Source organism: Rhinatrema bivittatum, chromosome 3, assembly GCF_901001135.1.
Source record: "Rhinatrema bivittatum chromosome 3, aRhiBiv1.1, whole genome shotgun sequence".
Lineage (NCBI taxonomy): Eukaryota > Metazoa > Chordata > Amphibia > Gymnophiona > Rhinatrematidae > Rhinatrema > Rhinatrema bivittatum.
The window spans coordinates 120,926,436-120,954,345 of NC_042617.1; the positions used below are offsets into that span (position 1 = coordinate 120,926,436).

General features: G+C 48.1%; 1 protein-coding gene across 2 annotated transcripts in view; it reads left to right on the plus strand.

The window, feature by feature from the left end:
• Positions 1–27,910, plus strand: part of WDPCP (WD repeat containing planar cell polarity effector) — a 714,814-nt gene that overhangs the window by 436,537 nt on the left and 250,367 nt on the right. For both annotated transcript variants that reach the window (XM_029593664.1, XM_029593663.1), the window contains exon 12: positions 25,075–25,198. In XM_029593664.1, the coding sequence (XP_029449524.1) occupies positions 25,075–25,198 (124 nt within the window). The remainder of the gene's footprint in view (positions 1–25,074; positions 25,199–27,910) is intronic.

Here is a 27,910-nt window from a genome sequence, read left to right on the forward strand (position 1 = left end):
GAGGGTATATGCTTCTTCTTCAGTGCACACTGCTTGCACGTTGGAGTCCACAGTCTCAGAACTAATTGATATGACTTCAGTTACTGATAGAGATCAGCATCCATCTGCAATAGTGGTTGCAAGAGGATCATCTAAGGAAGGACATTCCCCTACGAACACTGGACTGGCTACTATGCTTGACAGATGCAATCCTCTAGGGTTGGAGGGCTCAGCGTCAGGAGTTGATAGTCAGGGGCACTGGAGTACAGAGCAGTACAGTCCGACGGAGCGCACTGTTAACCCTTGATTGGACACGCGTTTTCCCTTACCCCTTATTCAGTAAGGGGCGGAAAATGCGCGTCCAACCCGCCGAACCTAATAGGGCCCTCAACATGCAAATGCATGTTGAGGGCCCTATTAGGTATTCACACGCGATTCAGTAAGTAAAATGTACAGCCAAGCCGCACATTTTACTTTCAGAAATTAGCGCCTTCCCAAAGGTAGGCGCTAATTTCTTCAGGCACCGGGAAAGTGCACAGAAAAGCAGTAAAAACTGCTTTTCTGTGCACCCTCCGACCTAATATCATGGCGATATTAAGTCGGAGGTCCCGAAGGCTAAAAAAAGTAAAAAAATAAAAATAAACAAAAAAATTTTGAAGTTGGCCGGCGGCTATCGGTTCGAAAACCGGACGCTCAATTTTGCCGGCGTCCGGTTTCCGAGCCCGTGGCTGTCAGCTGGCTCGAGAACCAACGCCGACAAAATTGAGCATCGGCTGTCAGACCCGCTGACAGCTGCCGCTCCTTTTGCCCGTTTCTACCGGCGGGCCTAATTTAAATACTGCATCGCGCGCACAGGTGAGTGGCCTGTGCGAGCGCCGGGAGAGCAGGCGTTCGCCCGCTCTCCCGCGGACTTTACTGAATCAGCCTGTATGTTAGACAATGCGATGACGGAGGCTTATATCAATCATTAGGGAGGAGCCAAGAGCCAGCATGTTTTGCGGGAAATAGCCCAACTCATGGAATGGGCGGAAGTACATTTTCAGGAGACCTCAGCCTAACTCATTGCAGGAAAAAACAATGTAAAACCCGACTTTCTCAGCAGACGGAGTCTGGATCCCAGAGAATGGAAATTGTACAATGAAGCTTTTCAGTTCAGAGTGGGCTGCTGGAACCTCCCTTTTCTTGTCTGGCTGGCGACATCACACAATGCAAAGGTTCCTCGCTTCTTTAGTAGCAGAAGAAATCTGAAGTTTATATAATTAATGTATTTATTGCTTTTATATACCATCTGTTACACTCCTGCCCACAAGAGCGTGGGCAGGCTCTTACCTTGTTACAGCCACAGCCAGTCGGGCTGCTTCTTTCTCCCTGAATCAGCTGGGGCCGTTCCCACAGCTGTTGCCATGCGGTCTGCTCCTCGGCTGCTGTCTCTGCCTTTCCCCGACGTGCTGCTGCGATCCCGGGAACTTCAGCGAGCAGGCCGTCTCTCCCAGTGCCTGTTTCAGTCCAGGTCCTTGCCTGGCTGGGAAGCCGTCCCTGCCAGTGCCTGCAGCCTGCTTCAGCTCTCTGCTCTGCCTGCTGTCTTCACGGCATGGAGCCGTTCCTGCAGTCAGCCCTTCCCCCGCTTCCTCTGCAGCCAGCCTTACCTCTCTCTGCTTCCTCCTGCTTCTGTCCTTGCAGCTGGGAGCTGCTCCAGTGACCTGCCTTCACCCAGCTCCAGTCCAGGGCTGATCTGCGGCTTCCTTGGGCCCTCCACGTGGCTGAGGACGCCACCAGCTTCCAGCTCTTCTCTCCAGCTTCCTAGGGCGCGGGCGCGCGCCTCTCTGCTCCTTTTAAAGGGCCAGCCAGGTGTGGCCCCCTGCTGACCCCTCCCTGGGCGTTGTCCACCTCAGCCCTACTAAAGGGCTCAGCTTTCAGTGTGTCTTTGCCTTCGCAAGGAGTTGGTCACTCCTGAGATCCTTCGCTCCAGGAAGTCGTCCGTGTTCCAGCACTTCTGCAAGGTCCTGTGTTTCGTGTTACCTGTCGGAGCTCCTCGTCCAGTCCTGATGTCTGCCTGCCGTTCCAGTCCCAAGGTCTGTCTCTTGATCCAGTCCTGATGTTCCTGATGTCTATGTTCCAGCCCTGAGGTGTGTCTCCTGTTCCAGTATCTGTGTTCCAGTCCTGCTGTTCCTGCTGTTCCTGATGTCCATGTTCCAGCCCTGAGGTGTGTCTCCTGTTCCAGTATCTGTGTTCCAGTCCTGATGTTCCTGCTGTTCCAGATATCCTTGTTCCTGATCCTGATGCTTTAACCTGCCTTGTGCTGCCAGGAGAGCAGCGTATCCTTGCCTTGTGCTGCCAGGAGAGCAGCGTATCCTTGCCTAGTGCTGCCAGGAGTGCAGCGAACCTGCTTCCTCTTTCCTGTGCTCTCCCGCTCTCTGCGTGGTCCGCGACCAGCCTTCCAGGGCTGAGTAGGGCGCGCATGAGGCAGGGTGGTCCACGACTCAGTCCCGCGGGTGGTCTGAGTAGGGCGCCCTGAGGGACGGTGCCCATGTCTTCCTTCAGCCCTCGTTCCTGACTCCACCTCTGTGCATCCAGTACCTCGACCTGAGTCCACGTCTGTGCCTGTCCACGTCTATGCATCCTGCACCTCGTTCCTGAGTCCACGTCTTGCCTGAGTCCATGTCTATGCATCCTGCACCTCGTTTCTGAGTCCACGTCTTGCCTGAGTCCATGTCTATGCATCCTGCACCTCGTTCCTGAAGTCCACGTCTATGCCTGAGTCCACGTCTAAGGATCCTGCATCTATGCCTGAGTCCACGTCTATGGATCCTGCACCTCGTCCTGAGTCCACGTCTATGCCTGAGTCTACGTCGTTCCTGAGTCTCGTCTGAATCCATGTTCCAGTCTTCACTGACCTGGCCTCCATCTGGCCTGCCGCTTTGTGCCGTACCCTGCGGCAGGTCCGAAAGGGCTGGGAACGGTCGGAGGACTGTTCACAAGACCAACATTGCGTTGTTGGGTCTTCCGAAGCGTGCAGGTCCGGAGGAGGGCCTGTCTTCCATGTCACTCCAGCCCTGCTCCCGTCCAGCCCATGCTTGGGCATGCCACGCCTCCCGCGGCACCTCTTCAGAGCCTCTGGGGTCGAGCCGTGGCCCAAGGACACACATCATCCAGGAGTGGGATCGCTCTCCCAGCGCTCCACAACAGATTGCGAAGGCCATGTGTCCGGCGTTCATGTCCTTGTGATGGGCCTGTGCCAAGTTCCGGAGTTTCTTTGCCAAAGGAGGTTTTGTTTTGTTTTTTTTTTAAAAAGAAAAAAACTTCAGTCCCAGTTTTTTCCGCTGTGCTTTACCGACCTGCTGGAGGCGCCAGCTTATTTGAACTTTTGTTTTCCCACACCGCTAGAGGCCTAGCACCTGTTTTCACCAAGTGCCTTCTTGAGACTTTTGCTTAGCCTGGGTACACTTGCTGTACGACCTGCAGGAGGCGCCTGCACCCAGGTTCTCCACCATATTCCACGCTGCAGCACCTGGTTCCTGTGTTGCATGACCATCTTGTCCAGAATTTTTTATTTTTCCCTCCGAGAATGCTTGTTCACCAGCAAGAGGTACCTGCGCAGAAGAGCTTACTCTGCTGAAATTCCTAAGCATCTCGCTCACTGGGTTCACCATGCTTACAAGTGATGCCTACTCCATGCCAGCTTGTGGTACACCTCTCCAGACGACCTGCAGGAGGCGCCTGCACCCCATCTGTGGTCATCTGTCCAATGGGGCCTGGAGTGTCTGCCATCTCTTCCAGCTGAACCAGCGGATGTCTTCGTTCCTCCCGCTCAGCCTCTACAGTACTTCTGTTACCACATGCTTGTCGTGCTCACCACCCCGAGCACCAGTCCAGTTCCATGTTACAGCCTCTTCGGGGATCCGCTGCAAGCTTCACCATCCAAGCAAAGGTACTGGTCCAAGTGTGCCTTTCCAAGTAACCTACTGCCAGCTTGCTCTAAAGCCATCCTGAAGATGTCCATCTCTACCATCAGCCTAGGGCCACTCGAGTGTGATTTCACCAAGCCACATCAAGATTCTGCCCAGTCTTAGGGCTCACTCCTAGGTAGGAGTTACTGAACTTTTGTTTCTTTGATCCTCTGCACTGCTCTAACTCTGACTCTCACCACCAGTTACTTGAGCTGCCAGTTCTAACCACCTGAGCATCAGCGAGGTTTTCACTAAGGAATCTTATTACCAACTGAAGAACTCTAGCTTATGTGCTTGCCAAGCTTGAATCCAGCTGTGACCACCAGCATTGACTAGCAGTCCACCTGCCTTCTTGTACCAACACCTAGCAGGAGCTCACACTTGCACTTACTGCCCATCTTCCAGAGACTGCAACATTATTTGGTCACTAACCAAAGGACTTTATCCAAAGTTCTTTGTCTAGTACAATTCTGTCCGTGACCACCAGTAGTGCATGTCTTCAACCTGCCATCGTAAACTATTGGTTGGCATCCAACATCGAGTGCTCCACCATACGTCAAAGTCAACTTAAACCTACTGTGAGTCACCTTCCAGTCTCCAGTGCTACCAGAGTCTACTCCTCGATGCATTCAAGCGGCTAGCAGGTCTGCCAAGTCGTCCAGTCATCAAGTCCCTACGCATATATTCTTGACCAACTTGGGGACGTCTGCCTTCATGTTGAGACTTCTACACCTCTACTCGCCACAGCTCTAACAGCTACTTTGACTCCTTGCACCCATCGTGAGTCACTGAACTGCCAAGTTCTTGGAATCATCTACGCAACGACTAAATCTCCACCTAGTACTCCAGCCTGCACCACAGCTTCAGTCTTAAGTTCTATGGACCTCCATTTAAGCCAAGTCTTGGATGGAGCCTTGCCTCTGCCTTGATCCTAGAACCAAGATGCCATCTTGTGGTTCTGTACCCTTCATCCTGCCTGATCTACGCCTTCAACATTCCATGTGCTGTGTTTGTCTTGCCTGGACCTTGACCACTTCTGCCTTGTCTTCTGCTTCTGTATCCTTCTCGCTACAGTTACTCGCCAAGAAGTACCAGCTCATCCTTGGATCCTCGCTTGCCCTCGACGGTACGGACTACCGCCTTCTTCTCAAGCTGTTGACAAGAGGCTTGAGGGGGGGCTTTGAGGAGGGGGTACTTACGCTCCTGCCCGCAAGAGCGTGGGCAGGCTCTTACCTTGTTACAGCCACAGCCAGTCGGGCTGCTTCTTTCTCCCTGAATCAACTGGGGCCGTTCCCACAGCTGTTGCCATGCGGTCTGCTCCTCGGCTGCTGTCTCTGCCTTTCCCCGACGTGCTGCTGCGATCCCAGGACCTTCAGCGAGCAGGCCGTCTCTCCCAGTGCCTGTTTCAGTCCGGGTCCTTGCCTGGCTGGGAAGCCGTCCCTGCCAGTGCCTGCGGCCTGCTTCAGCTCTCTGCTCTGCCTGCTGTCTTCACGGCATGGAGCCGTTCCTGCAGTCAGCCCTTCCCCCGCTTCCTCTGCAGCCAGCCTTACCTCTCTCTGCTTCCTCCTGCTTCTGTCCTTGCAGCTGGGAGCTGCTCCAGTGACCTGCCTTCACCCAGCTCCAGTCCAGGGCTGCTCCGCGGCTTCCTTGGGCCCTCCACGTGGCTGAGGATGCCAACAGCTTCCAGCTCTTCTCTCCAGCTTCCTAGGGCGCGGGCGCGCGCCTCTCTGCTCCTCTTAAAGGGCCAGTCAGGTATGGCCCCCTGCTGACCCCTCCCTGGGCGTTGTCCACCTCAGCCCTACTAAAGGGCTCAGCTTTCAGTGTGTCTTTGCCTTCGCAAGGAGTTGGTCACTCCTGAGATCCTTCGCTCCAGGAAGTCGTCCGTGTTCCAGCACTTCTGAAAGGTCCTGTGTTTCGTGTTACCTGTCGGAGCTCCTCGTCCAGTCCTGATGTCTGCCTGCCGTTCCAGTCCCAAGGTCTGTCTCTTGATCCAGTCCTGATGTTCCTGCTGTTCCTGATGTCTATGTTCCAGCCCTGAGGTGTGTCTCCTGTTCCAGTATCTGTGTTCCAGTCCTGATGTTCCTGCTGTTCCTGATGTCCATGTTCCAGCCCTGAGGTGTGTCTCCTGTTCCAGTATCTGTGTTCCAGTCCTGATGTTCCTGCTGTTCCAGATATCCTTGTTCCTGATCCTGATGCTTTAACCTGCCTTGTGCTGCCAGGAGAGCAGCGTATCCTTGCCTTGTGCTGCCAGGAGAGCAGCGTATCCTTGCCTTGTGCTGCCAGGAGTGCAGCGAACCTGCTTCCTCTTTCCTGTGCTCTCCTGCTCTCTGCGTGGTCCACGACCAGCCTTGCAGGGCTGAGTAGGGCGCGCATGAGGCAGGGTGGTCCGCGACTCAGTCCCGCGGGTGGTCTGAGTAGGGCGCCCTGAGGGACGGTGCCCTTGTCTTCCTTCAGCCCTCGTTCCTGACTCCACCTCTGTGCATCCAGTACCTCAACCTGAGTCCACGTCTGTGCCTGTCCACGTCTATGCATCCTGCACCTCGTTCCTGAGTCCACGTCTTGCCTGAGTCCATGTCTATGCATCCTGCACCTCGTTCCTGAGTCCACGTCTTGCCTGAGTCCATGTCTATGCATCCTGCACCTCGTTCCTGAAGTCCACGTCCTATGCCTGAGTCCACGTCTAAGGATCCTGCATCTATGCCTGAGTCCACGTCTATGGATCCTGCACCTCGTCCTGAGTCTCGTCTGAATCCATGTTCCAGTCTTCACTGACCTGGCCTCCATCTGGCCTGCCGCTTCGTGCCGTACCCTGCGGCAGGTCCGAAAGGGCTGGGAACGGTCGGAGGACTGTTCACAAGACCAACATTGCGTTGTTGGGTCTTCCGAAGCGTGCAGGTCCGGAGGAGGGCCTGTCTTCCATGTCACTCCAGCCCTGCTCCCGTCCAGCCCATGCTTGGGCATGCCACGCCTCCCGCGGCACCTCTTCAGAGCCTCTGGGGTCGAGCCGTGGCCCAAGGACACACATCACCCAGGAGTGGGATCGCTCTCCCAGCGCTCCACAACACCATCAATCTGTAAACAATCTTAACAGTGTACAATAAAAGTTTTCTGGCATTTATACACTTGTGCAGGAGTGCCTGGAAGGCAAACTTCTATATACTTTTTCCCTGTGGTCCATGTTGGGCAGAATGAATCAGAGGTTCGAGAGACACATGGGATTGGTACTTCTGCTGGCACCAGATTGGCCCAGGAGCCTCTGATATGCAGATCTGTGGAGGCTTCTGGTGGAATATCCTCTCCGATTACTAGTCCACAGGGATCTGCTATGGCAGGGGCCTATTCTTCTCAAAGATCCAACTTGATTTTTTTCTTACAGTGTGGCTCTTGAGAGGGCTCAGTTCCCGAAGCATGGGTAGTCCACAGCTATGATTTCCACCTTGCTTTGAACATGAAACGTATTCACTTCCTTAGCCTATGTTTGTGTTTGGCAAGTGTTTGAATCTTGCTGTGAGGAACAAGGGGTTCATCCTTATTCGGTTAAAATCCTGCTCAGTTTGGATTTTTACAGGATGAGTTGTTTAAGGACTTGGCCCTTAGTTCTTTGAAGGTACAGGTGGTGGCTCTTGCCTATTTCCGAAGTCACGTGAATAGTGAACCCTTGTCGGCCCATATGGTTGTGGCCTGGTTCTTGAAAGAGATGAAGCAGGTGCCGGTGCCCTTGTAAAGTCTTTTTTTTTTTTTTTTAATTTATACTTTATTAAATTTTTCTCATTAATACAATCATGAAGTCTTAATCTGGTTCTGGATTTCTGGCGGGTCCCATCTTTTGAACGCTGCGTAGCCTCTCCTTGAGGTTCCTTACTAGAGGATGGTGTTCTGCGCGTAGAGTTTCTGAACTGCAGGCTCTGTCTTGCCGGGAACTATTTCTGCAAGTGATTCTGGGGGTGGCCCAGCTTCGGTTCCGTCTTTTTTGCCGAGGGTGGTCTCAGATTTTCACTTGAATCAATCAATTCCCTGCTGACTCTGGACAGGGAGAGAAATGTGGATGAATTCTACCTGTTATGGACCTTGGGTATCAAGCGGCAATTCATCAGGTATTGGAGGTTTCTAAACCTCTCAGGAAGATGGACTGGCTGTTTATACTCCACAGTGGGAGTAAACAGAGTGCTGGCATCATGGGCTATGTTAGCCCGCTGGATTAAAAAGGCTTTCACGGCCTGTATGTGGATGCTGAGCAGCCATTGCCTTCTCGGGATAGGGCTCATTCCACTAGGGCTCAGGCAGTGTCATGGGCGGAGATTAGATGTTTGTCTCCCATTGAGATTTGCCAAGCTCTGACGTGGTTTTTCTTATGTAATTTCCAGGCATATTTGCTTGGATGTGCAAGCCCGAGAGAACGCAGTTTTCGCACTTATGGTGTTGATTGGACCGTGGGCAGCCTCCCACCCTATTCAGGAGTAGTTTTGGTACATCCCACTGGTATGGATTAGCCTGAATGCTAAGAAAGGAGAAATTACTACTTACCTGATAATTTCCTTTTCTTTAATGAAGACAGGTTAATCCTCCTTCCTGCCCTTGGCTGCTAGATGGTGGTGTTATTGTCGTCCTGAATGGCTGTGCTTCCGGGGATTACTGGTAAGTGTCAGATCCAGTCCTTAGATTAGTAATATTACACTCCTTGTCTGACCTCAATGTTTTTTTTTCTGTTAACTGTTTGAATGGTTGTCTTTAATAGTTATGATCATGTATTGTTTAATTGTCCTCAGTTGGCGTTTGCAGAGAATATTGGTGGGTTGATGTCAATGCAGGTGTATATATATACTGTGACCTCAGCTTTGCTCCATTTCCATCTGCTGTAGAGGTGCATAACCCCAATGGTGTGGATTAACCTGCCTTCATTAAAGAAAAGGAAATTATCTGGTAAGAAGTAATTTCTCCTTATTGCCAGTATGAACTGATGTAAAATTAGACTTGTTTCAGAAAGTCAAGAGCTGTTATTCTCTGATATTTCCACTAAAATCATGGAATGCCACTTACTGGAGGTAATTTTCAAAGCTACTTAAGTGCATTAAACCTATTTTTTTCCACATAACTGGCTCTTTGAAAATAGCCCCCATTGGAATGCATGCAAAAGTATATGCATAACCCCATTGCATGTGTACTTTTACATGTATTCGCAGTAAGCATTCCAGGAGGGCACAGTGTTGAGACAAGGATGAGATTTTCAAAATTCTTCATGTAGGTTTCTTCATTAACAAGCAGGGTGGAATTAGTCATGAGACAAGAGGTGACATCATCCAATGGCGCCAAACGACCCCATCTCTCTAGCTCAGTAAAGTTTAATTACTGAGCCTGCATGGGAGTTCTTGCACACACACATTGCCTCATAAGCCCCTCTGTCTTTTATTGTCTGAGCTTCGGCATGCATGTGTACCCTTTCTCTCTCTACTTTGTTCTTCTTATCATCTGCTATCTGCAGTTTTTTTTAAAACACTGACTCATTTTTTGTTATTTCATTGACTTGACAGGCTCCTCAACAGTACTTTTTAATGCTACCGAAAAAAAAGAAAAAGAAAAGAAAAAATGTGACTAATTTGAAATATCTAGCTCCAAAAAAGCACTTCAAGGAATTTGTTTGTGACCACAAGGTGTCCATGGTTAATGGCCACAATATTTGTTACATGTGCCTGGACCCAATCACGACTTAACTAATTGCTGTGATTATTGTCGCTGAAATCCCAGAGGAGCAGGGCTTGGAAGACAGAGAAACTTTTCAGGTTGTTAAAAAGTCCAAGCCATTCCTCCACTCGGAGCGGGATCCTCCTTGGACCCCTCTATACTGAGTCAAGCAAGAGCTATTCAGGCAAATCTCTCTCAACTATGGTGCCAAACTCAGGATCCACCGCAGTTCAGTGGTCAAGAAAGATATGAAAGTATTGAGCGCTGGAGCCTGTGAGCTCCTTGGCACATTCACAAACCACTTCCCTCTTTACGCTGGACTCGTTGGCACAGAAGCAGCGCCATTCATTGGAGCTGGTGGTGTGGTCAGCTGTTGTGTCCGTCGGTCGCAGATGGCTGCGACCGCTCTGCCTTACCTCTTTTTCTCCCCTTTCTCTCTCTTTGGGCAAAATGGCTGTCTCCGGTGCCAAGTGCCGAGAGCCTCTGCGTTTCCAAACCAGCATGGGCGTCCCCATCTGCCATGCTCACTCCCGTGGCCTCCTAGGGCTCGAGCACGCACATCTCCGATGCTCAAATACACGTCATGGCGGGAACCTCGGGGGCGGCCCCACCGCATGATGTCAGTACCTCCGGGTATATCTAGCCTCCGCTTCCGCTACCAATTTGAGTTAGCAAAGACTTTGCTTCGCTACTGTGCCTGCTCTAAGTTGTATGCTTAGACCCACTTTCACGCTAAGGGCCTCGCTCCAGCAGAAGCTCTAGACACCCGCTCCTCGGGGGTCTCTTGCTTCCAACTTCCTTTCAGGGTCCTCTCTAACCAAGACAACCACTCCTTGGGGGTCTTTTTTCTCTATTCATTTCCAGGATATTGGACCATTGTGTACTCGCTCCTCAAGGGCCTATTTACTTCATATCCTGCACCATGGACCTTCGGTCCCACCATTCTACCATCAGGAATACGCCTTCACTCTGTGAGTACCTCTACGATCTGGCGCTCTAACTCCACCCACCAGCCAAGGCGTTACCCGTACTGCAGGCTCCTGCCTATCGTGAACATCTGGGTGAGACAAAACTTCTGAGCCTGTTGAGTGTATTGGCACTTCGTGGATCAGTGCCTTACCTTCCTGCTTCACCATCTATTTACAGCAGTACAATAAAGACTCTATCCATTCTGTGTCTGCTATCTGTGTCAGCCTATCGCAGTGGTTCCCCTCGGGGCTCCTCCCCATGGGCGGAGTCATCTCCACTGCGACCAAGGGTCCACAATGCCTCAAACGCAACAGATTGCTAACTCCATGGACTTGGCTCAGCTCGCAGCCCTGCAGGCCATTCCTGGCCTAGTCCAGCGGATTACAGGACAACAAAAATCTTTGGAGAACCTAGCTACTGCCTTCAATCAGTTACTCGCTTAACTGAACTCTTCAGCTCCTCCTGTGAAGGATTTGCTGTCGCCGGTGTTGTAAATCTGTCATGATCTCCATGAGGAGTTAGCAATCTGATGTGAATCTGTTAACAAAGCTCTGTAGAGAAAACTGGGAGTTAGCAATCTGTCAGAAAGCTCTGTTGATAAAGCTGGTATTAACAATCTGTAGTTATTTAGAATAGTTGTGGGTAGATCCTTGGACCAGTGGCAGGTGACCACGCCCTCGGGGGAAATCCCAAGAGGGACCACTGGTCAGGCTCAGTGTAGAAGACAGACAAACACTAATTCTTTTATTAGACAATATAGTAAACCACCAGAGGTGGCAGTAGTGAGCTGAAAGCGCCCGGCTGGGCTGTAGTCCCTCAGGTATTGGAACAGCGATCCCAGGGTGGCTGAGCTGTAGAGAAACTAAGAAAGTGAGTAGATAGGATATGCAGAGTTCTGGAACAAGTCCTTGATGGTAACACTCACACAGTAGTCTCTTAAGGCAGCCCTGGAGATGGTATACATTAGGACCTAGAGGAGAGAATACCTGGACCCAGGGAAAGCTCCGAGAGATAGATGGAAACTCACAATGTTGTAAGCAGCGATGACTTCTTAGCAGAAGTGGTATTCAGGAGCAAGTCCAGGATGTGGGCCCTCGAGCGAGTACCAGTTCCGGACTGAGACCTGCAAAGAAAAAGAGAAAGCGAGGCCCCTGAGGAGCGGTTACCTCTAGTGAAGTCTGAGGAGGCAGAGTAGCTAGGGTTACGGAGAGCGAATCCCATCCGCAGCGACCAGGAGGAAGCTAGGTAACCAATCCCTTGCTAACTCATCTTGTTAGCGAAAACTGAGACCTTAAATATCTGGAACTGGTGATGTCATCTCAGGGGGACGCCCCTGAGGTTCGCGCCAACGCTGGTACATCAGTTGGGCTGCTCGCGCGCGCGCCCTTAGGCATCTGGTCAACATGGAGGCTTGCAGCATCGAGCCAGTCCAGGAACGCCGGAGGAGGACAGCCTGGAGATGCCGCAGCAGCTAGCCTTCCATCAACCCCGAAGGTAGTCGCCAACGAGGTAAGGTGTGCGGAGCAGTGACGTCTGACAGTGACGGACACAACAGCCAGTGGTAACCCTTAAGATCATTATGCCTTTATCTACACCTACCTGCTTCATGGGTGAAGCCAAGATGTGCAGAGGGTTCATCAATCAATGCAGCATGCATTTTTCATTACAGTCTACCCTCTTTCCCACTGAGGCTTCAAAGACCACCTACATCCAAGGATGAAGCCCATGCCAAGGACAAGCCCTGGCATGGGCTTCACCGCTATGGGAATGTGAAGATCCTATCCTGAATGCTACCAGAATTTCTATAACTTTTTAAGTCTGTGTTTGATGACCTGGCTCATCAGACTATCGCTGGATCCACCTTGCTGAACCTTCAGCAAGCTAATAAGCCACTTACAGACTTTGCTATTGAATTTAGGACTCTAGCATCCGAACTGCATTGGGACACTGGATGCTTACGTGCCATATTCATGGAGGGTCTCAACTCTCACATAAAGGACGAATTAGTGGCTCGTGATTTACCTGATTCCCTTGAGTCCCTGATGGAACAAGCAGGGAGAATTGACCACCGTATCTGCGATCGTTCTCAAGAGGCTAAGAGTCCATGAAAGTCTATGGTGGGGGCTAACCATCCTAAACCTGTGCCTATTACTTCCAGCTTACCGTCTGCACCCCTAGAGGAGGAAGAGCCTATGCAACTAGGCCGAAGCCACTTGACCACTAAGGAGAGACGATATCACAATCGCATGGGGTTGTGCATGTACTGTGACCAATCGGGTCATGCAGTCCAAACCTGTCCCATTTGTCCGGGAAACTGATGGGCCTAGGATCTGAGGGAGGATTTCTCCTGGGCCTCACCTCTCCTACTCCTCCATTATCTTTACCTGTATCTCTGCTTTGTGGAGGTCTCGAATTTCAGACTCTCACTCTCATTGACTCCAGTGCCGAAGGTAATTTTATTCTGAAGCACTTGGTCGAACATCTGAGGATTCCTACCACACCAATAGCTAAGCCTCTGCTATTGTCATCCATCCATGGAGAACCACTTCCTGGAGAAGTTTCATTGACCACCCAGGCCATTGGCCTGCGCATTGGAACCCTACACTCAGAATCAATTTCCTTTCTAGTGTTGGAAAAAGCCATGCAACCGGTGGTGTTGGGCCTGCTGTGGCTTCAAGACCATATGCCACAATTTAATTGGGCTGCCTTAGAACTGTCCCGGTGGGGACCAGACTGTCATGGTCGGTGTCTTGCTAAGGTTTCACCGCTCAACTGCATGCCTACCACTCTATCATTACCTGGCTTACCTCCACAATACACTTCCTTTCAGGATGTTTTCTCTAAGCAAGCAACTGATGTGCTTCCGCCACATAGAGAGTTCGATTGTGCCATAAATCTGAAGCCAAATTCTGAACCTCCCAAAGGAAGAGTCTACCCTCTTTCTGTAGCTGAGACCAAATCTATGTCTACCTACATACAGGAAAATCTAAAAAAGGGATTTATCAGACCTTCCAAATCCCCTGCTGGTGCAGGCTTCTTTTTTGTAGGGGAAAAAAGATGGCACCTTAAGCCCCTGCATCGACTACAGGGGTCTGAATGAGATTACCATCAAGGACAGGTACCCCCTGCCCTTAATATCTGAACTGTTTGATAGAGATGTGAATCGTGTGATCGATCGTCTTAACGATCGATTTCGGCTGGGAGGGGGAGGGAATCGGATCGTCGCAGTTTGGGTTTTTTAAATATCGTGTAAATCGTGTAAATCGAAAACCGGCACACTAAAACATCCCTAAAACCCACCCCGACCCTTTAAAATAAATCCCCCACCCTCCCGAACCCCCCCAAAATGCCTTAAATTACCTGGGGTCCAGTGGGGGGGGAGGGGAAGGGGGAGGGCGGGAAAAGCGGCACACTAAAACAACCCTAAAACCCACCCCGACCCTTTAAAATAAATCCCCCACCCTCCCGAACCCCCCCAAAATGCCTTAAATTACCTGGGGTCCAGAGGAAGGGTCCCGGTGTGATCTTTTACTCTCGGACCTCCGTGCGTTGTAGAAATGGCGCCGGCGCTACCTTTGACCTGTCATATGACAGGTCAAAGGTAGCGCCTGCGCCATTTTGTTTTTTTGTCCCCCGACGTCAGGAGCGTACGAGATCGCTCCCGGACTCCCGCTGGACCCCCAGGGACTTTTGGCCAGCTTGGGGGGGCCTCCTGACCCCCACAAGACTTGCCAAAAGTCCAGCGGGGGTCCGGAACGACCTCCTGCAGTCGAATCGTGTTGCCGTACGGCCGGCGCCATTTTGCGCAAAATGGCGCCAGCCGTACGGCAACACGATTCGACTGCAGGAGGTCGTTCCGGACCCACGCTGGACGCCATTTTGCGCAAAATGGCGCCAGCCGTACGGCAACACGATTCGACTGCAGGAGGTCGTTCCGGACCCCCGCTGGACTTTTGGCAAGTCTTGTGGGGGTCAGGAGGCCCCCCCAAGCTGGCCAAAAGTCCCTGGGGGTCCAGCGGGGGTCCGGGAGCGATCTCCTACGCTCCTGACGTCGGGGGACAAAAAAACAAAATGGCGCCGGCGCTACCTTTGACCTGTCATATGACAGGTCAAAGGTAGTGCCGGCGCCATTTCTACAACGCACGGAGGTCCAAGAGTAAAAGATCACACCGGGACCCTTCCTCTGGACCCCAGGTAATTTAAGGCATTTTGGGGGGGTTCGGGAGGGTGGGGGATTTATTTTAAAGGGTCGGGGTGGGTTTTAGTGTTGTTTTAATGTGCCGGTTTTCCCGCCCTCCCCCTTCCCCTCCCCCTTCCCCCGATTTACGATTTTTTGACGATAAATCGGGGGAATTGTTATTGTATCGCGGCTCTAACGATTTTTGACGATTTAAAATATATCAGACGATATTTTAAATCGTCAAAAAACGATTCACATCCCTACTGTTTGATAGACTCCAAGGGGCCAAAATATTCTCCAAATTGGACCTAAAAGGAGCTTACAACTTGGTGTGTATTCGAGAAGGAGACGAATGGAAGACTGCTTTTAACACCCGTGATGGCCACTTTGAATACCTCGTCATGCTCTTCGGTTTAAATAACGCACAGCAGTCTTTCAAAATATGATGAACGACATCTTACAGGACTTACTGTATCAATGCATAGTAGTATATCTTGATGATATACTGATCTTTTCTCAGGATCTGCAAAGTCATCAGGAGGATGTTAAGAAAATCCTAAGCGCCTGCGTGAGTACCACCTTTACGCAAAGCTTGAGAAGTGTGAATTTCACAAAGAATCTGTACCCTTCCCGAGATATATCGTTTCTAAGAACGGTTTTCAAATGGACCCCAAGAAACTTGAGAGTATCCGGGACTGGCCTCAACCCACAGGCCTGAAGGCATTGCGTCGCTTCTTGGGATTCACCAATTACTACCGATCCTTCATTAAAAACTACTCATCATAGACAGTCCCTCTATCTGCTATGACCAAGAAGGGAGCCAACCCTACCAATTGGTCTCCTGAAGCCATCTCAGCCTTCATGACGCTCAAGGAGGCTTTTCAAAAGAAGCCATGTCTCCACCACCCTGACTTACACCGTCCTTTCATCGTGGAGGATGATGCATCCGACGTTGGTGTGGGGGTGGTTCTAAGTCAGTACAGCGAATCCAATGTGCTCCATCCTTGCTCCTTCTTTTCTAGGTGATTCTCGCCTGCCGAGAGAAACTATGGGATAGGAGACAAGGAGCTTCTCGTGATCAAACTGGCTTTTGAAGAGTGGCGTCCCTGGCTAGAAGGCACACAACATCAAATAGTAGTATACACCGATCACAAGAATCTAGAGTACCTTCGACATGCTCAACGACTCAACCACCATCAAGCAAGATGGTCTCTGTTTTTCAACAGGTTCGATTTCCTTCTGAAATACCATCCAGGAGAGAAGAACACTCGGGCTGATGCCCTATCGCGCTCCTTCTCATCACAGGATATGCCAGATGAACCCCGTCATATCATCGATCCCGCAAGAGTGGTCCTCGCAGCCACCCACACGGTACCTGATGGAAAGACGGTGGTGGCCAGAGGTTTAAGAAAAAGAATGTTGAAATGGGCATACGATTCCCGTCTGGCAGGCCATCCTGGACAGAGTCGTACCTTAGCAATGTTGCAAAGATACTATTGGTGGCCAACCATGAAGAAGGACATGCAAGCATACGTGGGTTCCTGCGCTATCTGTGCCAAGCAAAAGCCACCACCCAGGCGACCTTGGGGTTTACTACAACCTCTACCATCACCGGATGAACCATGGACCCATATCACTACCGATTTCATAGTGGACCTGCCATCATCCAGCAGCAATAACACCATATGGTTTACGGTTGACCGTTTCTCTAAAATGGCACACTTTGTAGCATTACCAGGATTACCCTCTGCTACTGAGTTAGCAAAACTCTTCATTAAACACATCTTCCGTCTTCATGGGATGCCCAAACATATCCTATCCGACAGAGGAGTGCAATTTTTGATTCTGACATATGGCACATATGTCAGAGGAGTGCAATTTTTTATTCCCCTTAAAGAATCACTAGGCAAAACACTTGAATACTGGGAATCTTGCCAATCAAAAATCAATGACCTCCTCACCAGCTTAAATCTCATCCTAAACTCAGCCAAAACCGAGCTAATTCTCATTACTCCTGAAAACAATAATCATCACTCTCACACTTCAAACATCCCCCTATCTTCTCAAGTCAGAGATCTAGGAGCCATTATTGACAACAATTTGAACCTGAAAGCTTTTATAAACCGCACCACCAAGGAGTGCTTTTATAAACTACAGTATTAAAAAGAATTAAGCCTCTATTCCACTTTCAAGATTTCAGAACCATACTTCAAGCAATAATCTTCGCAAAATTAGATTATTGCAATGCCATACTCCTGGGACTTCCATCCTCATACACCAAACCGCTGCAGATGGTACAAAACACAGCGGCCAGAATCCTTACAAATTCCAAAAGAAGAGACCACATCTCACCCATCTTAAAAAATCTTCACTGGCTCCCCATCCAAGCCAGAATCCTCTACAAAACTATCACCATCATCTACAAGTCAATCCATCACTACACCTCCCTGGACCTTCAATATCCACTCAGCCTTCATATCTCTCAAAGACCAATCAGAGAAGTACTCCGAGGATCCCTTCAGATACCGAACACAAAATCCACACGACACACAACAGCAAGAGACCGGGCTTTCTCAACAGCCAGACCCTCACTTTGGAACTCCATCCCCACTGATCTGCGACTAGAACCCTGTCTACCAACTTTCCGCAAAAGATTGAAGTCCTGGCTTTTTAAACAAGCCTTCCCAGACAACTCATAACCATCACCTGCTACTGTAACAATGTTACTGTAAATATTCATTAAGTTATTATTATTAAGTTATTAAGTAATTATCCCTTTACAAATCTCTACGCCCCACCGTTCCTCTTTTTTCTCTCTCCCAGTTATTTTACCCCTGTTTTTTGTAACTGCTTCCCCTTGCACAAGTTTAGTTCTACTGTTTCTATGTAAACCAGCATGATGTGACTTGTTCATGAATGCCGGTATATAAAAAACCTAAATAAATACATAAAAAATAAATAAATTTACTGCAAAGCTTAGGAGAACATTATGTAAAAAAATTGACATCGCCTTGGATTTAACCTCTGCCTACCATCCTCAGTCTAACGGTCAGACTGAGAGGATGACTAGGATGCTGAAACAATTTCTGCGATCCTATGTCAACTCTAGAAAGAACGACTGGGCTGAATTACTGTCTTGGGCAGAATTTCCCATCAATTCACATCCTGCTTCTTCAACGGGGTCGTCCCCTTTCCAACTTGTCTACGGGAGACAACCTTTACCTCCGCTGCCTATTCCATTGACAGTAGCCTCTCCTGCTGCCCAGGCTACCGCAGCAGAATTATCCCAGCTTTGGAGACAGACGAAGGAGCTCCTTCTTAAAGCAGGACAAAAGGCAAAGAGGACCTATGATGCTCATCATCAAAAGGCACCCCAATTCCAGCCTGGTGACAAGGTTTGGTTAAGCACAAAATACCTCCAACTCAAGCTCCCTTCTGCAAGATTTGCTCCTCGCTTTGTGGGACCTTTCGCCATCCTTCGGCGATTAGGAAATTTAACATACAGTCTCAAACTACCTCCATCAATGAAGATACACAATGCATTTCATGTATCTCTACTAAAGCCAGTGATACTCTCTGAGTTCTCCAGAAAAGAACCAGAGCCTACCAGCCTGGACACAGAAGATGCCATTGAATATGCCGTAGACAACATCCTTGATGTACGTAAAAGAAGCAAGACATGGGAGTACCTCATCTCTTGGGAGAACTATGGCCCAGAGGAAAACTCCTGGGAACCACTGGCCAATATTACAGACAAGGAGATGCTACTCCAATTCCATCTGGCACACCCTGCAAGCCCAGCCCACCTGGAAGAGGTCTTGGAGGGGGCCCTTTGAAGGGGGTACTGTTGCGTCTGTCAGTCTTAGACGGCTGCGACTGTTCTGCCTTACCTCTTTTTCTCCCCTTTCTCTCTCTTTGGGCAAGATGACTGTCTCCAGTGCCGAGGTCCTCGGCATTTCCAGATCAGCATGGGCATCCCCATCTGCCATGCTCACTCCCATGGCCTCCTAGGGCATGAGCGCGCACATCTCCAATGCTCAAATACACGACATGGTGGGAACCTCGGGGGCGACACCACCACATGACGTCAGTAACTCTGGGTATATCTAGCCTCCGCTTCTGCTACCAATTTGAGTTAGCAAAGACTTCGCTTCGCTACTCTGCCTGCTCTAAGCTGTACGCTTAGATGCCACTTTCACGCTAAGGGCCTCGCTCTAGCAGAAGCTCTAGACACCCGCTCCTCGGGGGTCTCTCGCTTCCAACTTCCCTTCGGGGGTCCTCACTAACCAAGATAACCGCTCCTCGGGGGTCTTTTCTCTCTATTCATTTCCAGGATATTGGACCATTGGGTACTCGCTCCTCGAGGGCCTATTTACTTCATATCCTGCACCACAGACCATTGGTCCCACCATTCTACCATCAGGAAGATGCCTTCACTCTGTGAGTACCTCTACAATCCGGTGCTTCAACTTCACCTACCAGCTGAGGTGTTACCCGCACTGCGGGCTCCTGCCTATCGTGAACATCTGGGTGAGACAATCCTTCTGAGCCTGTTGAGCATATTGGCACTTCGTGGATCAGTACCTTACCTTCCTGCTTCACCATCTATTTACAGCAGTACAATAAAGACTTTATTCATTCTGTGTCTGCTATCTGTGTCAGCCTATCGCAGTGGTTCCCCTCAGGGCTCCTCCCCATGGGCGGAGTCATCTCTACTGCGACCAAGGTCCACAGTGCCTCAAACACAACATCAGCATAACCAAAGCAGAAGTTGATGCTGAAGCTTGCACTGTGGACACATTGGTTCTCAACGCCATTGACGCACTGGCCATTAATGCGCCGGCCCTCAGTGCTATCAGTGCATCAGCCCTCGGCATGATTGACACACCAGCCCTCAGTACCATCTACACTTCAGGCCTCAAAACATTCAATGTATCAGGCCTTGACACAAGTTAGAGTACCAGACCTTGGTGCCATCAATGCACCAGTCTCTGGCACAATCAGTGCACTCATCACATTCAAAGCAGGAACAAGCATCAGGGAACCCAGGGGAGACCCCTTGCAGTTACCTTCTTCCATGCTGTGCCCTTATCTTCTTTCCAGATTCCAGAACTTTCAGGGTCCCTTCTCTGTCATCTATATATGGACTTCATTTAGAAACAGAGGGTCTCATAGGCTCCATTGTGCCTCTGGTTTCTATACAACCATCAGCACAGCTAGCTCAGGAAGGAGCCTCTTTATGGAGTTCAGTATGTGCTTCTCAAAAAGATGATTATTCTGGTTTCAGAGGAAGATGTCTCTTTTCCTTCTCCGGGTCAAAGGACACATCAGTCTATAGACAAGATGACTGAACTGGTGAAGACATTCTTCAGACATCATTGGTGGCCAGTGACCAGGAGGGCACCCTTTAGCCTCTCCTGTTCAGGATGTCAGATTTGCTCCCTCAAGGGTGAGTCCCTCTTGCATCCACATCTCAGGAAACTAGCCTGCATTAGTTGGGTGAACCATTTTTCTCTGCGGAGGAATCTAGCCAGCAGTTTGAGAATGGAGTGTAGGACACCACCATCTGGAGTATGCCCCGGGAGTATTCCCCTCCAAGGCAACCAAGGAATAAGATCGCCATTATCTTCATCTGGGTCATGGGTTAGTGTCCCTCCACCTCTCAGGTGAGGAATGGTTGATATGGATCCCCTCAGACCCGTTATTTGACCTACCAGAGCTTTTCTTCCCACCAGAAAAACTGTGATACTTTAAATTCCTGGACAGGATGGATAAGGTTACCGGGGTCAATGTTCATAGGGAAAAGGATTCCCATGCTGAAGTCCTCAGAAATGCCTTCCAAACTAGCAGTGATCTGGATCCATCAAATCCTATGGTATTTACAAATGAGAATGTGGGAGAATTAGGCCTCCTGCCCCTAGTAGCCAGGAACCTTAAATACAGAGTTCAACAATCTCCTGGGTTTGGGATAGTTCATCTACTGCAGAGTTAGTGGTAATGGAGTCAGTTTTAAAATGAGCTAAAATAACAGATTTTTTTCCAACAACTACCCCCTCCCCCCACTGGTAAGGACCCCAGGTTGCTGGACATTTTTGAGAAGAAAGACTTCCAGAGATTTCTGCTCATTGACCGTATTGTGACTCATGAAATCTATATGGTAAAATACTTACACGATTGCATCAACAAGCTGAAATCTTTCATAGAGCCTCTGGGCAAGAGCGCAAGATGGTTATCAGGATGTACTGGATGTGGAGGAGTGCATGCACTATTGTATCCAGTCAGTACATGAATGATTCAACACTGTGGCAAGGCTCTCTCCAGCTACTATTGGGACACGCCATCATGCAGCTTGCACAAGGATGTTCATGACAAGTTGGTAGATGTCCCTTGTCCCGAGGACGATCTCTTCAGGGACGAAGTCAGAGAAATCGTGATCCAGATTAAGGAGCAGCATGTGGCCATTCAGTCCTTGTCAGCAGGAGCCAAACAGTCTTCTTCCTCTAGACATCCTTGCTTTTAAGTACTGCTTTTTCCAGATGCTTCTTCTGCTAATTTCAGTGGTATGGCACTCCACCTGCGCTGCTGAAGCAGGAACTCCTAACCCATGGATGATCATATGAGAGACATCAGCCTAAGACACCACAACAGATTCAGTCCAAGCCTGGGCCTAGTTTTTTATGAGACCCAACCCTCAGACTTCAACCTCTCTGGAAGCAGGGAGGATTCACTGAAGAGTGTGGACTCTGGTTACCGTTTGCACATATCCCATCCCCCAGCATTGCATTGATATTTAGCCTTCAACCCAGCTCCATCTTGAGGTAGAGTCACTTCTCAGCCAGTAGGTGATAGAATCTGTCCCTCCCAAAGACCATGGCAAGGAGTTCTATTCCTACTATTTCATTATCCCTAAGACATCAGGGGGATAGAGCCAGTTCTGGATTTAAGATGACTGATCAAGAGTCTGCTGTTGCAGAAGTTCAAAATGAACACACTGTCCTACCCTTTAACCAAGTGGGTTACTGGATGTACATCCTGGATCTGAAAGATGCATATGCTCACAAGGACTAGTGTAAGGGGATTAGGCGTCCTAGGCACCGAGCGCACCCCCCCCCCCCCCCCCGGTCGCGCCGACAACTCCCCCGCTCCCAGTTGCGCCCCTCCCCAAGGTCACACTGACCCTCCGGTCACGCTGACACACACCCCCCCCCCGCCCACCGGTTGTGGCCCTCACTCCTTCTTCTCGGTTTTTTGGGCTGTGAGTGACGGCGGCAAAGAGGAGTGGAGAGAATCTTTGCCCCTCTTTGCCGCCGCTGCTCACAGCCCCACATGGCTTGCATCCCCTAATGGTCGGCCCCCTAGGCCCAGGCCTAGTTCACCCAGTGCTTCTGTTGGCACTGATGCTCACATAGCCATCCATTTATCTCATTGGAAATACCTTAAATTCTCGGTGGATTCTTTTCATTACCAACACTAGACTCTCCTCTTTGGTCTCTCAGTGTTCTCAAGAGTTTTCATGAAATGCCTAGCATTAGTGGTGGCACACCTTTGTTCTTGGGAGATTTATGTTTTTCCTTAGCTGGACAACTGGCTGGGATCTTCTCAAGCAGGAGCGTTGGACTCCCTGCAGAAGAAATCCAGTTTCTTTAGTCACCAGCATTAATAATCAACTTTTCCAAATCTAACCTCATCTCTTCCCAGAGAATTAAGGTCACAGGGGCTTGGATAGGCGTCAAATTAAGCCTTTTGTCTTTGAGCTCTGGTCCAGAACTTGCTGAAGCAAGATCAAGTACTGGCCTGAGCAATCCTGGTTGTCCTCAGACACATGGCAGCAGCAGTGTATGTGGTCCTCATAACACACCTCAGCATGGGAGTTCTTTGGTGGGACCTCTACTCTCAGTGAGATCAGCTTCATCATTCTTTGTCCCAACCGTTGGGTAACCATGGTGGCTAGATCCAAACATCCTGGAGGTAGGTGTCCCTTTTCAACTTCTTTCTCATCAGGTAGTGTTGGCAACTGGGGCATGCACACAAGCTTCTTCCAAAATCAAGGGTTGAGGTTGGCAGCAGAATGCCTGTTCAGATAAATCTTTTGGAGCTGTGATCCATTCAACATGTGTTAAGATATTTCACATATCTCCTTCAGTAAAAGAGAATTCTGATCCAAACCAACAACCAAGTGGCAATGTTCTCCATCAAGAAACAAGGGGGCAGAGTCCTGGCCCCTCTGTCAGGAATCTATAAAACTTTGGCAGTGGGCGTTCAGTCACATAGCTTTTCTCCAAGCAACTTTCCTTCCCAGAATCTCCAACATGCTGGCAAATTGCCTAAGCAAGGTTTTTTTCCCCCACGAGTTGTCCCTGGCAAGGGTGTGACAGACAGGCTTTTTGACCTTTGTGGTTGCCATTTTCACATCAGAAAACAATAGAAAAGTTGACAAATTTTGCTCCAAAATATGATCAGAATCACTCTAGATGCTTTTCTGCTCAAATCGGATACAGATCTGCTGAATGCCTTTCCTCTGATTCCATTGGTGGTGAGAATGGTGCAGAAGGTACTCAAGGACTGGGCACATCTTATCCTCATTGTTCCAGCTTGGCCCAGGCATCTAAGGTTTTCTTACCTCATCAGGTTACCTTGCCAGGCTATCAGTTTATTCATCGATCTTCCAAGGTTCTGATCTGACTCTACTAACTCTGTTATATGAGCCTTCCTTCTTCATGGATGTTGAATGCTCAGTAGTTTTTTCATTGTCACTATCTATGGAGGTTGAGCACAGTGTGATTTCAGAGAGCGTACAGTTTAAATGGAAGCATTTTTTTATCCATGAATCTGTTTGCCTGTGCTCCAAAAGATTTGCTTCAGTATTTGTTCTTCCTTTCCTTTTCCTGCTAATCTGGCTATCTAGCGCTAAACACACTTTGAATATGCCAGCCAAGATGTATTCAAATCTAAATAGTTCACCTGTGCTGCACTGTATTACAGGCAATTCACTTTACAATATTTCTTCCTATGGCATTGAAAAGAATTCATCTTATTCTATCCCAAAACCTTAAAAATGCACATTTAAATAGAGGCCCATAAATAAAGTGCAACTGGTATATAAATGCTGCTTCATTCTTGAAAAGGTTATCACAGTATATATTCTTGTAAAGCAGGTAGCTGCATGTTTTCCCCATGTTGCGTGCAAGTGGAATTTTGTACTTTATGTCAAGGATTATTATAGATGAGTCGAACAAATATGAAATTCATGGTAATTTGTTTTCTTTTTATTAGTGGAACCCAGTGAGGTCTTTTATTTGTAGGGATGTGCAGTTATCCTTGAGATCTTTCTTTCTGCCTTCAGCATCAAGCTGAGCTATCTAATGAATCCATAACTGTGCTAGTAGTGACTCTTATTCCATGTAGGTTGGAGCATTTCAGCAGTACCAAACATGCTGTCAAGAAAAACAGCAATGGCAAGGGAGCAAGGCTTGTTTTCACAATAGCCTTTTTGTATTCAATTTTAATCTAAATTAACTGCTGTTTTGAAAGAGTATAAGTTCTGAGTTTTGCTTATCTTACTATTTACATGTAAGATCGTAAAAAACCTAATTTCCTAACACATTTGGTTTTAAGTGTTAAACATTTTTATAGTACTTCTAAATCTGATAAAATATAATTTATTAACTAGGATTAAAATTAAAGTATTTTTGCTAAATTTAAATGGCCAAGCCATTTAAAACTAGCTTACTATATTTTTCTAGTCAAAACATTTAAAATGAATGCTAATTGAAAAAACTCTGAAATGTTATTTTATGAAGTCAATAGACTGTTTAGTAGTGTAATGACATAAATATTGTTAATTAGAAACTAAGAAAGTCTCTGCTGTTTATGTGGCTGTGATGGGTTTTAATCAAGTGCTGGTTCCAAGCAGGAGCAGAATGATTATTTTTTTCTTGTTTGGCAGTGAACGGCAATTGTGAAGTTAATTAACTAGTGCATTATACTGGAAATCTTGTTCAAACTGATGAATCACTTTTTAAATAATTCAGTTGTTGTGGGAGCTTGGTTTATCACCAGGTTTGTTTGTTTTTTTCACCCTTGTTGTCTTTTTTGTTGCTCTTACTTATTGTTGGCTTTCCCTCAAGTGAATATTTATACATAGGGGTTTTTTGTTTTTTTTTTGTACCAGCTGTCATATTTTTAATTTCGCCTTTCCTGCAAGAAGCTCACATTTTGTCTATGTTGGCAAAAAACGGACTGACTGAAAGCATGAGCAACCTGTTGGAACTGAAGCAGTTTCCCCTTTGTCTCATTACTGTTGTATTTGAACTTCCCCAGCCCAGCTGGAGACAAGCCTAGGAACCTTTTATGTGCCAACAAGACATCTCTCTGACTCTACTGTGCTGGAATATAGAGACCCAATCAGCAGATATGCAAGACGGTTCTTCCACCACCTGCTCAGGTGAATGACACATTCAACTTCTATTAAGTTCACGGCACGCTTCAAGGACTGCTTGCCTTATTAAAAAAGTCCTTTCATGTGGTAAATGTTTTCAGAAAAGGGCCACCCCTAAACTGGAAAAAAAAACAGTGCTCATTGTTTGTTTAACTAGCAGTTCATTTCTTCTGCATGTGAGTCAATGCTCTTCCATCAGCACTGCTCTTCAATATATAGCTGCTTCTATGTTTTAAAATCATGGCATATTGTTATAGAGATGAGCAAGCCTTTCTTAAATCAACAATTTATACTGTTAAAAAAAAAAAAAAAAGGCTGTATTTGCTTTAACTGGACCAGTGCTCTTCCTGCTGTAATCTCTCTAAACTTTTTCCTTAGCTCTTTTGTTCAGAAAGATCTCTAGACATACAGCTTAGAGAACTTTACTGCTAATGCCATGCCATGCATGCTGATTATAAGTGCATGGCAAATTGTTAACATACAGACAGAATATTTCTCCGATCTGGAATGCAATGTAACATTTGGATTATTTACAAGAGCCTTATACAGTAAAATGTGTGCATTGCATTTAAACAAGCCATAATTAAGGATGGCAGTTGGTCAGTGAGCTGGTAATGAACTTTTCAAATAATTAAAGAATAAAAATATGGAATTCCTGTCTAGGACACAACTAAGCCCTTTTGGGAAAAATGATGATTATAGTTGGAGAAGACATTTATTTGGCTAGTTTTGGGGATTAAATGAAGATGTGAAACTTGGCAATTAGCATTACATTTCTTTTTCACTTCTTTCCCAGATACATTTTTTGATGATTAGTATATGAATTTTATATTTCCTAAATTTTCATATAATTTTCTAAAAGTCGTATATAACATAACGGTAATGACAGTTACTTTTTTTTACTCTAATCTATCACATTGTGTTGCGGAGGCGGACCCTTGGCCCCAGGTGCAGTTGACGCTACCGTAGGGAAACCCTCATGGGTTCCCACCGTTGGGAGGCGGACCAGATAGGGAAGCGAAGACCAACTGGAGCTTCGCCAATACCAGCCCTCGCTCCCCGCAGGCTGAGCTCTTGGGTACCAGGGCCAGCTGGTCTTAGGCGGGCCCCTGTGTGGTTGATCCCGATGTTGATGTTCAGGACAGGGAGCCAGAAGCAGCAGAGACACAGGGTCCAAAGGAGCTGAGTTCAAGACAGGGCCTGGATCCAGAAGCCCAGACAGGCTGAGGCAGGCTAGAGCAGTGGTTCTCAACCTTTTTTTGGCCGGGACACACCTGACAGATGGCTCTCACATGCGTGACACTGAACATGTGACCACCACGGGGCTAAATGTAAACATGCACTCTGCATCCACAGGAATCCCCTCAACCCCCAGCAATGAGTACAGAGCAGATCTAGGGCATTATCCGTACAACTCACCATACAAAAAAGATATTCTGGTTCTGATGACATCCCAGTAAAAGCAAAACAAACTCCCTTTACTTCAGGCACAATAGCCTTCCTTATGAAAAGACAGTAATTTACCACTAATGCATATCCTATTGAGAAAACACAACAAATAAGATTGATACAAATGCCTACATGCTAGTAAAATACCTCACCTCGGTCACACACACAGAACTGACCTTCACCAAGTACAGAAAACCCCCAAATTATAAATATGGAGACAGAAATGAATGGAAAACCAAAAAAGCCACTCTGCATGCAGTGCGAACCTGGAGAAATGAAAAGAGAAACATAGCACCTAACAGACTCTCAGGATTTGCAATATTGCACACAAACTAACCCGCACAAAGTTACACCTTTATTATGGAACACACTCAACAGTAACAACCCTATCTAAGAAATACAACTATTAAACCAGGCCCTAAACACTAATATATTTCCTATTGGGAAAACAGAATAAGCCAAGCTGCTATAGAGCCCCACACAGAAATAATTGTAACACTATACTAAAAATGTTACAAGACAGCTGCTGAACAGAATAATATCCAGCAATTAAAAACTCATAAAAATTATTAAACGTGTCCAAATATCAATAAAATATTTCAAAACAGCAGACATCGCATAATACCCAATAATTAAAATGGCAGTCAATCAAGAAAAATACATTTAAAAAGCCACCTTTACTTACCCTCTCCATCAACACTCCTACTCCTTTCCCTTCCAGGCCAATAGCACTTACCAGAAGCAGCAAGGGCTGCTGAAGCTCTGGTCCTCACAGTCCTCTTCCTTAGCACCCACAACCAGTCACTCACCCACACACACACACACACACACACACACACACAGTTAGACCCCATGACCAGACTCGGTCTCTCTCATCTTCCTGACCAGTCTCTCTCTCTCACACAGAAACACATCACCTCCCTGACCAGTCTCTTTTTCAATCACACTCATGCTCTCTTATATACAAGCTCTCAATCACACATAAATGCTCTCGCACCCATTCACACCAGCTCTCACCCAGGTACTGATTCACACCCAGAAGCTCTCACCCAGGCTTCCATTCACACCCACACACACAAGCTCTCATCCAAGCACCCATTCACACCAGCTCTCACCCTGGCACCCATTCACACCCATACACACAAGCTCTCACCCATTCACACCCACAGACACTAGCTCTCACCCATTCATCCATTCACACCCACAGAAACAAGCTCTCGCCCATGCATCCATTCACACCTTCAGACACAAGCTGTCACCCAGGCACCC